This window comes from Quercus robur, chromosome 8 (genome assembly GCF_932294415.1).
Source record: "Quercus robur chromosome 8, dhQueRobu3.1, whole genome shotgun sequence".
Taxonomy (NCBI): Eukaryota; Viridiplantae; Streptophyta; class Magnoliopsida; order Fagales; family Fagaceae; genus Quercus; species Quercus robur.
The window spans coordinates 62,016,602-62,032,430 of NC_065541.1; the positions used below are offsets into that span (position 1 = coordinate 62,016,602).

Genomic DNA, 15,829 nt, shown 5'->3' on the forward strand with positions numbered 1-15,829 from the left:
AACAAAAGAGATTGTTATTATCAAAGTTTGTCTTTCTCCTTCGAAGTTCAAACCAATAGTAAAATCAACAACTCCAGCAATAAGATCGATCCCGTTCAATTTCTAATAATAAAAAAAAAGCAGCAACGTTATGAAGTCTTGAACTCTAAACCCCAACTTGGAAAATTACCATTTATTAAATATGACAATTTTTTTAAAGAGTAAGAAAACCACCTTAGCAAAGGTGACAGGCCTAGAATATGACAAAAGAATAAAATTTGAGAGAGAGAGGATTCTCCAATCTCCATGTGTAATTAAGGACCTAAGAAACTTATTTTGGCCTCTTGGTATATTTAGCTTGAAAAGAATATAAAAGGCATGGGTTTGATCTTGCTTAGATTGTTTTGTTGACAAAGCTTCCAAGTGTGCCTTCGCAAAAAATTGGCCTTTAACAAGAGCGAATTCAATATAACAAAGACTGAAACAAGAATGGTTCACCTCATCAATTTCTCCAACTCTAGGCTAAGATCCTTTTAGCCCTACAATGTCTATTTGTACTTGTGCCTATTGCTTACAATCTTATGTAACATGCTTATATTTGCAACAGTGTATTCTTTTATTTCCAATTTCACTCTTAAAAATAAAAACTATGATCTTAAATTGTTGTATCTAGTTGTGCCCCTAAACCAATATCATACAGTACCATTGATACTTGAGCCAAATTCCTCTCTTACGAAAAGCGCAGCAAAATTCCATCCTTCACATGCAAAAAAACCTAGCTAAACCTTCTTAACTTCTGGGTTTCTTAATTCTAAGACAAAAGTTATTGTCAAAGCCGTCTTAGCTCAGCCGGTAGAGCGCGTGGCTTTTAACCACGTGGTCGTGGGTTCGATTCCCACAGACGGCGTTTTCCTCTGAATTTGGTTTTGTAATCTTCCTTCGGACTCGTAATTATTCAAATTGTAAAATATAGAACGATTGGTATCTGAGCCGTCTTAGCTCAGCCGGTAGAGCGCGTGGCTTTTAACCACGTGGTCGTGGGTTCGATTCCCACAGACGGCGTGTTGATCTATATTTTAAAGATTTAATTTAAAAAAAAAAAAAAAAATTGTTTATACCTTTATTTATTATGTATGAGCTTTTTTGAACCATATATTTGGGATGAATAACCTAACCCCCCCTTCATAGTTGCCAGTTGACGCTCAAAAGTCCCAAGAAAAGTTCTCATAAATCATGGGCTTCACGTCTCACAGCTGACACCTCACCGTTGAAAATGAAATAAATGTAAAATGTACCTTATTATGAGTTCATGGGATAGTCATGTACCTCACAAATGTTACCAAATACCACCTCAAAAAATCACAGATTTCACAGCTAAGCGATTCTTCCACCCACATTCTCATGCCTCTATTTTCCTTGTCTCGGGCCCCCTCTTAAAAGCCCACAGCGACTAAGTATTCAACCTACACATAAGGCTATAATACTATAGTGGCACCCACGTCCTACACCTAATAGGCAAAAAAATATACTATGGTGGCACCCTATTTTGATTTTAATAACAATCTATAGCCCATACTCTATAGGCTCTCTCTCTATCTATCATACACGACTTGGTCACAGATTTTTATGCTATAAGAGCTCCTTCTCTTTGAACGAAGCAATGAAATTTGAGGACTTACTAATGCAACGAAGTGACGAGAGGCAGAAAAGACTTGACCTCGAGGAAGAGGTGAGATCTTTTGCTCATTTTCCTGTCTCTGGCATTTGAATTTGAACACTTTTCCAATGCAAAACTCACAGAAAAATGGTACTACAAGAAATGGCATGTAACTTTGTCACAGCATATATTGTACAGGTCAAGAAACTGCAAGGAGTACTAGATGGGGAACAAGCACTCAACAGGGTTTTGCGCTTTGCACTCCAAGGTCCAGTTTCTTCCCATCCAAGTCTTTCCTCAGTTGTCCCCCCTGAGGTAAGAGCGTTTGTTTCGGCGTAATTATTTTGTCAAGGAAAACTATTTGTTTTGTGGTGTTCTTGAAAATGCTCTGGAAAACATTTAAGCCTTGTTCTCAGAGGCGAACGTATATTGCAGGTTCGGCTGATTCTGGAAGAACTAGCAATAGTACAGGAAGAGATATTATGGTTGGAGAGAAAAGTTGAGGAACTAAAACTAATTTTGTACAGACAGAGGGAACAGAACAGAGAAAGGGAGATGCTACATTTAACAAGGTTGCCAGAAGAAACTCAGTTGCTATTTGGACTAGAGAACCGGTCAGTGCTTAATGATCAGAGATCCAGATCACAAAATTATGATGAGTTTAGAAAAGAAAGGATGAGAAAGGAAAGAAGACCCTCATTGGGTTCTGTATCAGAAATCCTAAGCGTGTCTTCCACAAGATTCAATGGTAAACCAAAGACTTTGCCGAAGAATGTTCAAAAACCACATGCTTACGTTAGGGATATAGAATCTAAATGATGGAATTGTATTGGATCCATAAATTGGATGGTCCTGTCACATGCCAACATGTTGAAACATGTTTATGTATTGCCTAAACCCCACTCCCCAAAAAAAAAAATCATGTGAAGTAACATGTTTAGTTATTTGCAAATACATATATATTTCTTCCTCATTCTTTTCACTATTTGTTTTTCCTCAATTTGGTTTTGAATGTGATGACAGAAAAATATCAAATGTCTAGGAGACATACCAGGAGATTGATTCGAAACCAACACCATATTAATAAAGAATCTGTCATCGAGAAACCAAATGAACTCTCTGAGAACCTGATAAAGTGCCTAATCAGCATATTTTTCGAGCTCAACCAGGCATCTATGGAGAGAGAAGGATCAGCTACAGTTCCTAAGCTCACTCTCCCTTGCATGAAATCAAAAGGGTTCATGGCAAAGACCACATTCAACTGTAAAACATCCACGTTCCTATTCAATGACAATACTTCAAATCTCGATCCTTACGGCATATTACCGGACTTCGATGGAACAGTCAGGGATTTTGGACCATACGAGAACTTCATCCCAGTCACAAGAAGCTCGTTAGACATTGGCCGTATTTCAGAGTGCTTACCAGCAATGAGGAAACTGAGGTTGCTTAATGCTTGTTGGGTATTTTTACATTATTACACAGTTATAATTACTTGCACACAATAGTCGGACCAAGTAATCTTATATGTTCTTTACCTTTTTGGCAGGTTTTTGATGCATAGGCTATGTAATGTCGACTTGACTTTCTTGACCTACAAACAGAAGTTGGCATTCTGGATCAACATCTACAATGCCTGCATAATGCATGTACCGTAAGACAATCTTAGCCGTGGGCTACATGTGTCTTGTTCCAGTGCAAACAGGACACGAGCGGATCATGCCATGTCTAATGCATACTTTTTTGACAATCACGGCATGATCTGCTTGCTTTGCTTTGCACAGGAACAAGAAGCAAACCAGTCCCTAAAGCCACAAGATAAAAGTAGATAAGTTATAAGTATGCAATATAAATTCACTTTAATTTTATCAAATTTCAGGCATACCTAGAACATGGATTACCTTCAACTCAAGGGAAACTACTGGATATTATGAACAAGGTATGTCAATGTCTGGGAGAGACTATTATCCTAAAACTTTGGCTAGCAAATCATCACTAACGTATTTTCAAATATTATGCTGATACAAGATGGCTCTATTTTGGCAAAGGCTGCAGTGAATGTGGGCGGTATAGTACTAAATGCTTTGGCTATCGAGCATTTTATTCTCCGACATCCATGGGAATCAAACCAAGTATGTGAAGTTAACAACTTAACATCTAGCTACTTGATCTAATCTATGCACCTAGGCTTATAGAACTCCTATGTTTCCAATGCTTCAAGTCATCTCAATCAATATTTTTGACCACTATAATCTAATAACTAAAATTTTGTTGATCTCAACCAGTATTAAAGCTGACACCAAAACCAAATTTAACATGATGGTAGACACATTTAGATTCCTAAAGAACTCTTCTAGTCTTATCTTTACTTAGCTAACGAATGCATATATCTCAGCCAGTATTAAAGCTGACACCAAAACCAAATTTAACATGATGGTAGTCACATTTAGACGCCTAAAGAATTCTGCCAGTCTTATCTTTACTTAGCTAATGAATGCATATACAATTGCAATTTGCAAGGGCCTGGATGAGAAGGAAATGCTGCTACGCCATGCCTATGGTCTGGGTTATCCAGAACCCAATGTTACATTTGCTCTTTGCCGAGGAAGTTGGTCCTCACCAGCTGTAAGCATAACATCCTCCTAATTCATATCATTAAAACAATTTACCTGTCTGCTTCTAGTTACACTAAGGTTGATGAAAGAACGACCTACTTTGCAGTTAAGGGTCTATACACCAAATGAAGTAGTGAATGAACTGGGGAAGGCCAAAGTGGAATATTTGGAAGCTTCAGTGGGAGTTACAAGCAAGAGAAAGATCATAGTGCCCAAGCTCCTGCAATGGCACATGAGAGATTTCGCAGATGACATGGAATCACTACTAGAATGGATTTACAGCCAATTGCCACGTTCTGGGTCATTGAAAAGATTAATGATGGAGTGCTTAAACGGGGAAACAAGATCTCCTAGAACCAAAATGGTAGAAATCCAACCTTATGAATTTGAGTTTCGCTACCTGCTGGCTTTATGAGTGAGGAAGGAAAACAGTCATAGCTGCTTATATCCAACAAATGGGGAATAGAGGTCCAGATTAGCCACGTAGAAGAAGCAAAGCGATTTGCTATACAGCAGGCAAATACTGTGAAAATAATTTGACTACAAATAAGCTTTTTAATTATAATTGTCTTAGTGCTAAAGTCCACCGAGATTTATAGTTTATATGCTAAGTTCCACAGCCATCTACTACTGTTTCAACCGATACTTCATGTGTTTCTAATAGATATATTTAGGGTTCAAATACCTCCTCCACCACTTATAATGTATCAAACAAGCAATAGCATTTCCATTGATTTATACAAATGTTAAATCGTAGCAGAACATGATGGACTATTTTATGCACTAATTAGAAATAAAAATAAAAAAGCTATGAGCTTTATAGCATTGTCTTTTGGTTTTTTCAACGGAGACATCAAAGATTCAAATCCACACCCCCAACTATTAATATATCAAAAAAATCTAATTAGAAATAAAAACTAATTCATACAATAATTTAACTGATAAATAATCCAATAAAAAATGAAAAAGAAATGAGAGAAACACATAATTCCTTCAGAGAAAAATGGCAACGTACATGTGTAAAATATAACCACTGTATTTATTTGAGCGGTAGAAAGTTAAAAATATGATACATTCCTTACAAAAATAAAAACAACAGAGACAAAATGGTCTGGTCCACATTGACAATAACCAATTTCCACAGGAAACAAAGGCAGTACATAATATCTGGATTAGTACAAACTAGAAGCATCAAATAAATAAATAAATAAAGCCTCTGAACAAGAACTTAGATGCCCGAGGCAGTGTTAATTAATAAAAAAATACAAAGGTTTCGCTTTGGCTATTCTTTACGGGGATAACATAAAAAATACAAAATTGCTTAAGCTTATACACACAAACTTTTTTAAAAGCAAAAACAAAAGAAAAAGGCCAAGATTGTTTAAAAGAACTGCTATGAAATAACAAATTCAACTACATTTTTAAGACAATGAATCAATTTCTTTGAGTATTCACCAGTTTTCTTCCCAAACTTGATGATCAATAATCCCACATTCCAATGCAACCAATTACAGGGGGACAAGAGAGGATTCAGCTAAGAAATTTACAACTCTGTTCAACAGATTTAAGCCGAATACAGTTTCCTCACAGTTGACTTTTACAGACACTTGCAATGGATCGTTGCATTTTCCTTCAACAGTGATGGTAATCAAGCAAGGGATTGAGTTGCTCAAGATCTCACTACTGAATCGTAAACGTAAACCGGATGCATCATCAAGGTTGGTAGAAACTGGCATATCCACGGATACAAGAAAAAGATTTGCATTGCCAAGCATCTTTAAGGCTAGGCACTGGCAGATTACTAGAAAGTTGTCTTTTACTACTAGGTTGTCGCCCTTATCCTTGTTTAGCTCCCCAATGTGGTCAGTGAAAGTACAACTGTTGCATGTAATGCCAGAGAATCAACTTAGAATAGAAAAGAAGATTCATTTTCCAAAAGGAAGTTAAACCCCAAAAAATATCAAATACCAATATTATTCAAATAATAAAAATTGCCAATAGAAAGAGAACTGTCTCCATAATTCAAATCCCAGTTATCTGTTGATATGGTCTATTGAGGTGTGACAGTTGCAAATCATACATTGCAATTCCTTTTCTCTCTATTTTCCCCCCTTTTGCTATGGAGATAAAAATAATTGGGGAGTGGGGGGTTAGTAGGGGATGCTGGCACCTCCTAACTGCAGGCCTAGAAAGGCAACCCTAAGAAGGGTAAAATCCTCTGACCCAATAAAATTAGGTACCCACTAGAACACGAGTGTATTAGATTTGAACCCAAGCATCAAGCAAGGAGAATGAACACATTTAACACTACCACCTGTTGAAAAGGTCCTATATAGCAATTTTTACATATAAATTTCCTTATTTACAAATCCCATCACCCACCTCCAGGACAATACAAGGAAAGAAGGCAATACTGAAGAAGATGAAGAAAGGTAAGTATTATAGAATTCAATACGTGACTGACCTCCTAACATATTCAAACATTCCTGGGAGACGAGATTCCTTATCAGTGAAGGCTTCAATATTCATTGGAAGTGGTTTTACAAAATAACCAATGTCTGGCCGCAACTTTACAGGAAGATTATTGCCATTACAAAACAAGGTCAGCTTCAGAGGCAATAGATGATGATGGAAGCGAACCTGGATAATCCTCTTTGCTGTCTGACCAGGTTCCAGATAAGTGATCTCTTCCATGGGAACAAGAATTGGTACGTTATTATGGGACGTCAAGGAGCTGCAGCATCAAGATAAAAAGGTTCAACAAGATTTAGTGCTTTAAAGGTTGGCATGTAATAGACAAGGAGGGGTGGGGAGAGGGGAGCAACAACCTAAGTTCAGACAGATACTGCTGAGTCTATAGTTACTGATCACAAACAATTAGCATGAAACTTTAGTAATGATGGCTGGAACTCAGGTAGATCTGGCGACCCCTTAATAGTTAAGACAACAATTTAAAATATTTGAAAATTTAAACTCAAACTTTAACACAATATTGATAAAACTATAGTCTTTGACTTTTAAAAATCATCAAATATTAATACAACTTACAAATTCTACCAAGGATGAAAAGAAGTTTAAATTTTGACCATGTGAGTCATGCGTAACCAGCTTATAGAAAAATATGTTAAAACTTGTAAAAACCACATCAAACCTCAAGTTTAAACATCCCAATTATGAAGAATTTGTTTGACTAAAAAAAAATAATTAAAACAACTAAATTTTTGTCAAACTGAAGTTATGGAATAGTGGGAGTGGCACAAACTTTTCCAGTAAAAATCATATAACCACATTTTTTTAATTGAAGATCATAACCAGACCTTCATGAACACCTGTTAACCTAGACTTTAGGCATGGACCTTGCAGAGGTACAAACCCATGATATTAGCAGCAACAATCTAGCTTACATCAAATATACACTCTTCCCTCAAATCTAAATACATAGATGTTCAACCTAGAATGTAAATAAAAATAAATAAATAAAATGGCAACTTCATTGACAAGTATAATAACAATTACCTGTCAGTAGCAACCAATGTTTGATCGGCAGAATTGGAGTCTTTGTTTGATTCCTCATCTTCTAAAAGTATGTCTGACATGGGTTCTGATGAACAATTTTTGAAGAAAACTTCTACAGATACAAGATGTGGGGATATGGTTGAAACTTCAGCTGAAAATGAATAATCCACCTTCAAGCCGTTTCCATTTGCAGGATCTAAGAGTGTGTAGCTCTTAGTTTTAACTCGGTGCCGAATATCCCCGATGAAGATTCTTGCTGTAGATACACGGACTTGACTTTGTTCTGATGTACTTGTATTAGATGAATTGGGTTGGTCATCCAACCAGGATTCAAGAGCCCTCTTTGATATCAATTCTCCCAAATCAGCAGAGCCAGAATGAGAAACTCCATGCTGATTTTCAAAAGCATTGCCAACATCTGAAATCTGAATCAGTGGATCAGTGTTGTCATCACCTTCACTTGCAGAACCAGTCTCATTACTGCCACCACTGACATTTGAGCCAGAAATAGAATGTTCAGAACCATAATCTGAAGCACCTTCCTCATCTAAAGACCCAGATAATGAGTCAGTTTCATCTGTGTTGAAGGAGTCACTATTTCTGGCTCTTTCCAAGCCATTGGTTCCTCGATCCACATTGTCAACTCGTAGCAAACTACAAGGCTTTGGGAGGGGTTCATACCCTGGGGCTGCATGGAGAACTATCTGTGAAAGAGAACCAGGAAGATAAAATCGGTAGTTTATGGGTTCAGGTGATGATGATTTTGTCTGTCCCCCAAATATGTGTCCTGAAAGTACATATGCCAGGTCCTTATTTGGGGATAGAATATTTGTATCTTCCTCTAATCCTTGAGAGTCTAAATTGCTTGACAAAATTTTCCTAAGAAAACGTGCACGGTCACGAACATCATAGTTCAAGTCACACTCAGCTAGTTCAAGCACATAATTTAGAACTCTTTTGAAGCTCTGAATGTCTTGCCCTTCTGCACATAATAAGACCTGTACAAAAAGGCATTTGAAATATATAGCACAGTTTTTTTCCAACCTACTAAAACCAAACAATTCAAAATCAATATGATTTCAATACCTCAACAAGAAACACCAGGAAACATCATATATATATATATTAAATACTATTAAGTAATCTGAATAAGAACTGTCATAATAAAAGAAATTGACCAATAAATAATCTTAATAGCATGACCAAATATACACTTAAGTACAATTGAGTATTGAGTGAATTGATTATAACGGACAAAAACAAAAGGACTCATGAATGGGTATGAGTTTGGAAGAGTACTGCAACCTAAACTTCACACTCCTTACAGATTTCAAGAAATGAATGTTTATAGCCTTAGTAGCTTGTTTGATGGAGAAGAGGGACACTGAAGAACATATAATCTTCTCTACTAAGATATAGAAATAATCGATGAGATTAAAGTAAAACTGTAGAAAAGTTCTCATACATACCTTCACAATGGAATTAAGTATCTGAAGCTTTGTTTCTAATGCTTCTGAGGTGAAGTGCCAAGCAAGATACTGCAGTACTGTGGATAATGTCCTTGGTATTGTCTCCCCCAAGGAGCTATACTCCCCTACCATCCAAATAATGATTGCACGGGCTGCAGGTACCTTGACTGAATCCAAACTACGAATCAGCTGAATTATAACCTGTAAAAGTTAAAAAGAGGTTACTTATAAATGCAAGAACGAATTATTAAGATCATGCATAAGATTCCATTGTAGAACACATGACTATAGCATATGTGCTGTAGTGAACAATCCAAACCAAAAAGAATTTTTTGAATTATTTGTTACTGGATATAACTAAATTGTTAAATAGGCCTTAATCCCAAGAGAAAGGCAATGTAAGGACTAGGCCTGCACTTCAATGTAAAAACTCAACCACAACATAAATAACAGAAAGTATTAACCAAAAACATTCCTGGAAGATGCATAACTAATGCAATGACATAGGAAGGTTCTCCTTTGACATATGCACTTTTTGTTTCATCTAACTGAACTTATAGTTCAATTAAAAAATGCATAACTAATGTTCTAAATAGTTATTGAATTCTTATTAGATAAATTTGTAACATGCAACATGACAGGAAATTCAAAAAGCTGAGAAACCTAATAAAATAATGAAAAGAATAGCATGGAACACCTCCAAGTAACGTAAAAAACAAAAAGAACAAAAAAAAAAAAAAATTACATCCAATTTTCTTGAACCAACACACAAGATGCCAAAAATTATGTCCAAAATGAAATGAAATGTGTCATATTTGCCATCCCATTCCTTTTTAATGTGTTCCTTGCCTTGCCTCTACATATCCTTCTAAAATGCCAGAAAATTCAGATAACATAAACAGAATATAGAAAGCTGACACATGTGAGAGAGGATATTGACAACAGAAGGATAAAGAATACCTTCTCATGACTGGGTGGATCTTGCTTTATGATTGATTGAATTGACATTATTGCTTGAATTAAAACATCCGCTTCTCCATCCACTGATCCAAAGTCACTAGACAAAAATTCTGCATTGTTGTGCGTTTCATTTAACAAAAAAGAAAAGAAAAAAACATTTTTCCATAGCTCAGTATAAAACAAGTAGCAGGCAACAGACCCTGTCTAGTCAGGGCCAACAGCCCTTCCAAGCATGTGGTCGCCATATCGGGAAGTCTTTGTGAACATAAACCAATAGCAGCAACAGTATCTGCAGCAAATCTCCTGTCTGGATCTCTAATGTAATCCTAGCAACACTAAAAGATAAGCATTAATTTACGCACTAAAATCCCAAGAACATGAAAGAAGCGATGCAATGGTTGTGATGGACAAAAACGCAAATCATAAAATAATTTTATAGCCAATCCAAACAACAGCAAAAAAATTGCCCGTGAACGTGTGCATGTGACTCATATGTCATACATGTGAGTTAATTTTAAGAGTTGGTCAACAATTCAAGATTTTCATAGGATATGGTGGATTGGTGTCTTAGACATAGTCTTAGTGTCACAAACTTGAAAGTGACATATTAGCATTAAAATAGATTCCTTCAATTGATGATCTCATCTAATGACTTTTTCCTCAAATTGGCCAAAAATTTCTATTTATTTCCTGTCCCCAAGAAGCAGGTCTGAAACTTCTTTTATTACACAGAGGGATGTGTTCCAATGTCTACCCAATCAATGTTATATTTACATTACTGTGTTTTGGATAGGAGAGGATAAGATGGCTGAAAACCGGGTAAGAAAAAGGGCTTCAAGGTAGGTGTTTATTACCGACTTTTGGACTCTGATACTGATACTGCTACTACTGATCATCTTTTCCCTCGGAAAATAATTTGGAGATTCAAGGTCCCTTTGAGAGTAGCTTTCTGTGTATGGACTGCAGATTTGGGTAATATTTTGACTATTGACAACTTAAGGAAGAGAAAGGTTAAGATCATAGATTGGTGTTATACGTGCAAATGTAATGGTGAATCTGTTGACCACCTTATGCTACATTGCCCCATCATTTCAGATTTGTGGTCCATGATTTTTGGTTTGTTTGGAGTTTTCTGGGTGATGCCAAAATCTGTAGTTGAGCTTCTAGCTTGCTGGCAAGGTCACTTTGGTATTCATCGAAATGGTCACATTTGATGATTATCCCAAATTGTTTGATGTGGTGCATTTTGAGGGAAAGAATAGCAGAAGTTTTAAAGATACCGAGCATTCTATGCCTGATCACAAGTTATTCTTTTTCCCAACTTTATTGGACTTGCTGACTGCCTTGAGAAATCTTTCTTTCTTTTCTATTGTTGATTTATTAGATTCATGCAATTTTTGTAACTGATTGTTTCACCCCAGTATATTTCCTGTATACGTGGGTGACTCCTTTTTTATTATATATATATATATATATATATATTTTTTATTACTTATCAAAAAAAGAAATAAAAGTGAAGTGGTCAAAAAAGTTCGAAGCAGATACACTGATAGCATCAAGATCGTGAAATAGTTAGTATCAAGATGTAGGGAAGCATGACCATTTTCAAATTTGGTCTAATGCATGAACCTACACCTTTGATTGTGCATGACGGCATGACCACATTGCCATTTTAGAGCTGCACCCATTAAACATTCCCATATATGCAAAAATAAACACATCAGTGTAACATGTCACTGACTACAGTTATTTATGGATTACCCGGCATAAATTAAATTCCTACAAATGATGGTAAATTCTGAAAACTAAGAACTGTAATGAAATTATTTAACACAAAATCTTGATGTGGTAAGTAACTCAATTGCAATCCAGCCCACAGAAAGTTCCAAAATGCTCATTACTTTATCTGATATATAGGGACCAAAAGCTCAACATTGACAGACATTCCTCCAAAAGGTAGCCACTTTTAATTAAAAGTTAGTGAAAATAGATAATTAAAAATACGGGGGGAAGTACCTGAAACTCTTTAAAAACAAATGCAATGGTTGATTCTGTAACAATGGATGAGAGTATCTCAAGCTTCAAAGTTTTTATTTGATATGAATCTGAAGAACATATGAAGAAGTCTTCAAAGTGCGGAGCAAAGAGAAAGGGCATTGCTTTGGCAAAGACTTGAATGTTGCATAGGACCTGCAAAAGTCAATTGATATAACCATCCTTACCATTTTACAAACTAAACTGAAAAATAACCAAATATAAGAACAGTAAATAAAATCCCAGATTTTACTTGGACAGAAGCAATATCTATTCTCGTAATGCATGGCTCAATGCACGCTTCCTCTTTCGAATAAAATTATTTTTACTTACCAAAAAAAAAAAAAAAAATGCGTAAGGATTGAAGAAAATCCAATATCATGAGTTACTAACTTCCAGAGAAACTTTGAATTTCATGCATGGATATCACCCACATCAAAAGGTAGCAGGCTATTTAACCAACCATAAGCTTTAAGATAGAGCTTTTCACCAAACAGGTCCCAGATAGGGCATAGGAGAATTAAGGATGGGGGTTACATAACAGATATAAGCAAACTCATCCTATTATAGAGGATCAGATCAGCAAGGCAGGAGATATTCTTAACCACATAAAGAAATAAGGTATCCCTTTTCTTTTAAATAAGGTATGCATGCATGTCATATAATCATGTAATTCAACTAGAAGGAACATACGAAGTATGCATAAACCAAAAGATTCGAAGAGATGTTTTAAGTACCACATATTTTGAGGCATTGGATGATCTCAAAAGAAACAAAAGTGGTTTGACAATTTTCTTGATATTCTCCCTCGGTGCCATTATCCAGTGTACACCAGCAGCTGCAAGTACCACTGCACTGTTATGACTCCACAACAATGGGGATGTACACTGCAGCAGGATCTTTACATCGTCATTCCTTTTTCCAGAAGTAAATTGTGCAACATTCAGTTCTGAAGGACCCATGTTTGCATAACTTAATCGAGATAAGTATTCATCCGGCCCTTCAATATAACACCTGGACACCATCTTTGCTAACTCCAAGTCAATATTTCCACTCACGTCAGCACCTAATCCAAAATCATCATTCCCACTCGCATATCCAGTGTCTTCTTTATTTGAAATATTGGTAGCTTCACCATTCTTTTCAGACTCGCCACTCTTTGTACTACGCAAAGAAAACATAATAGATTCTTCAACAAGCCCATGCCTAGCTATCACAAAGCGCAAAAGGATCCCAATTAAGATTATCTGACCCCACTCTTCCACATCGGGAAGAATCTCACATAACCTTTGATAATTCCGCTCAATGAGAGAAAAATTACTCGGACAAATCGAAGCAAATGCAGCAGCTGCAGCTCCAACCACTCCAGGTGATTGGTCATTTAACAATATTCCAACAATCTGCATAAGTCATAAAAAAAACCAACAAAAACAAACCCTTTTCAATTCATGCTATCCCTGCAGTATGTGGTTAAATGATTAAATTCACCAAATTCCCGCATTGAATTCACTCATAACTTGGTATAACTGTTATAACAAACATATCATTCGATTAAAAAACACATGTTAAGTAACCGGACCTCTTCGATTGCAGAGGTATGTTCCTCTAAGCGCAGATCATACAGCTTAGGAAGCGCATTGGCCGCGGATTTTCTAACGTAAACAGAAGGATCTCTAGCACATTTCCCCACAGCTACCAAAACAAGAGATGAAATTACATGGAGACGAATTCCGGCCATGGCACGAAGCGCCCACGCCCTCACCAACGCGTTCGGATCCCCCAAATCCTTCTGGAAACAATTAATAGATAGCAACGCTTCATTCGGACGCCTAATTTTTCATCAAATTATATAATTACACACTAGCCAAACAAAGCATATATACATACATACATAAAAGTCAAAATCCCTAGGTTACGTACTTCTCAGCGTAATGTAGTAGATACAAGTAAACCAGCTTTTTCACTTCCAGCGATTGAGTTGCCACGTTCTTAACGACCTGAAATTCGATTAATTAAGCAATGAATTAAGTGAGATTTAGGCAAAATTTTGTGTGGTGTGATTGTAGTTTTGAGAACCTGAGGGAAGAAATTGGAGACGTCGAAGCCTTGAGCAATGAGAGCGAGCAATCGCTTCAGAGCTTCGCATTTCTCGGAGTCGAACTTGCTGTCGAGGAGAGGAGCGATGTTGACGTCTTCGGGATCGTCGTAGAGATGAGCGTCGGTGCCGATTCGGAACACCATAGACGACGCTTTGCTTAGAGTCTCCGCCGTGGCTCCGAACTGAGGGAACATTTTTTTTTTTTTTTGGTTTCGGGTTTCGGGTTTCGGAATCAGAATTTTTGAGATCTTTCTCTCTGTTTCGGATTGTAAATTGCAGCTGGTGAGAGAGTGTACTGTGTATGTTTGGATGCAGAAGATGCTTATTCTGACTGTCGATTAGGACTTGCACATGTTTGGGAACCCCTCTAGAGTTATTACTTTTTTTTTTTTTTTTTTTTTTTAATGGGACTTTTTTTTTGGGGTTAAGATAAATAGAGGAGTAGCAATGCATTAGATTTAATTAGATTTTTGAGAGAGTTTTAATCTATGGCGTCTACTCGTGATAATAATTCTTTATCATCAGATAAGACACCAATCAGTTTTTGGTGTAGGCAATGATTAAATCTCAGATCTCTTATACAACTATCAGAGACTTTATCAATTGAGTTAACTGAAACCCACAAATTTAATTAGATTAAGTTATGTAGCATGTGTCAATTTTCCAAATATTTTACAAAGCACTCTCTCGAGTGTGCCTTAAAAGATCCCATAGGTAGGGATTAGATACAAACGGTGGATATTCTGCAAATTCTTCAAAATTGCTTCTTTTATGTACTTCTTCTCTTTTGGACATACCATCCGCTAAACTATTATTTTTAAGGAAGACATGACGTGAAAGAATAGTTCATGGTCTACTTAGAAGGGTCCTAGAATTATTACTTTTTATCCATAAAATATATGAGATCGATTTTTTCTTATTATTAATATATTTTTTGGTAATTACAATGGTGCAGGGAATTTGATGCATATTTATTAGATATAAACATTGTATATTATCATTTTGATTCATATTTGGATCATTGATGTTGTAATAAAATCCAATCAATTTATTTAAGAATGGATGAATCTTAAAAACTCTATCTTGAAGTTATCCTTAAAACTTTTGAAATTCCAAATCGTTTTAATGCTAGTCTTAGATTAGTGAATAAACTAGTCAATTTCCTTTTCTTCTTTTTTTTTCTTTTCTCTCTCTCTCTTAACTATTTTCTCGAGTATGTGTAGTCATATTATCTCACACACATCAGGTTATCATAAGGGAAAATCTCTTAGGAGTGGTCCCAAGATGCTAGCTAAATGTTTCAAACCTAGATTTAAACAAATAATAGTAAAGGCAAATAAATCATCAAGCATGCATGCATGCATATAAAGAGCACGAGAATTTATATGATTTGATAAACAATCTATGGAGATGAATATCTCTGTGAAAAGGGGTATCAAATTAACAATACTCAATAAGAATTATAATATTCAACCTCTCTTATATATTATAAGCTCTTGTT

General features: G+C 36.1%; 2 protein-coding genes and 2 non-coding genes across 7 annotated transcripts; 3 read left to right on the forward strand and 1 right to left on the reverse strand.

Annotated features, from left to right (window-relative positions):
* The first annotated feature begins 813 nt into the window (after window positions 1-813).
* On the forward strand, window positions 814-886 carry TRNAK-UUU (transfer RNA lysine (anticodon UUU)). Its single transcript has one exon. It is a non-coding gene; the product is annotated as a tRNA-Lys (tRNA).
* An 82-nt stretch (window positions 887-968) lies between these two features.
* On the forward strand, window positions 969-1,041 carry TRNAK-UUU (transfer RNA lysine (anticodon UUU)). Its single transcript has one exon. It is a non-coding gene; the product is annotated as a tRNA-Lys (tRNA).
* Window positions 1,042-1,422: 381 nt separating this feature from the next.
* On the forward strand, window positions 1,423-5,076 carry LOC126697516 (uncharacterized). 2 transcript variants are annotated; one of them, XM_050394530.1, is made up of 9 exons: window positions 1,423-1,708; window positions 1,835-1,951; window positions 2,072-2,384; window positions 2,660-3,080; window positions 3,186-3,285; window positions 3,516-3,575; window positions 3,685-3,768; window positions 4,157-4,261; window positions 4,358-5,076. In XM_050394530.1, the coding sequence occupies exons 1-9, from the start codon at window positions 1,640-1,642 to the stop codon at window positions 4,664-4,666; spliced, it is 1,578 nt and encodes a 525-aa protein (XP_050250487.1). In that variant the 5' UTR covers window positions 1,423-1,639; the 3' UTR covers window positions 4,667-5,076. The 2 variants fall into 2 exon arrangements, with proteins under 2 accessions (XP_050250487.1, XP_050250488.1); XM_050394531.1 differs by having other exon boundaries at window positions 1,424-1,708; window positions 1,821-1,951.
* Window positions 5,077-5,423: 347 nt separating this feature from the next.
* LOC126697517 (AP3-complex subunit beta-A) lies at window positions 5,424-14,568 on the reverse strand. Of its 3 annotated transcripts, XM_050394532.1 has the most exons (11): window positions 14,307-14,567; window positions 14,151-14,227; window positions 13,810-14,059; window positions 12,968-13,630; window positions 12,213-12,386; window positions 10,396-10,522; window positions 10,197-10,306; window positions 9,237-9,437; window positions 7,768-8,765; window positions 6,716-6,985; window positions 5,424-6,129 (listed from the first exon to the last, which is right to left on the reverse strand). In XM_050394532.1, exons 1-11 carry the CDS (start codon window positions 14,520-14,522, stop codon window positions 5,760-5,762), a joined length of 3,456 nt encoding a protein of 1,151 aa, XP_050250489.1. In that variant the 5' UTR covers window positions 14,523-14,567; the 3' UTR covers window positions 5,424-5,759. The 3 variants fall into 3 exon arrangements, with proteins under 3 accessions (XP_050250489.1, XP_050250490.1, XP_050250491.1); XM_050394533.1 differs by lacking the exon at window positions 6,716-6,985 and having other exon boundaries at window positions 14,307-14,568; XM_050394534.1 differs by lacking the exon at window positions 14,307-14,567 and having other exon boundaries at window positions 13,810-14,019.
* Between the last annotated feature and the right edge of the window lie 1,261 nt (window positions 14,569-15,829).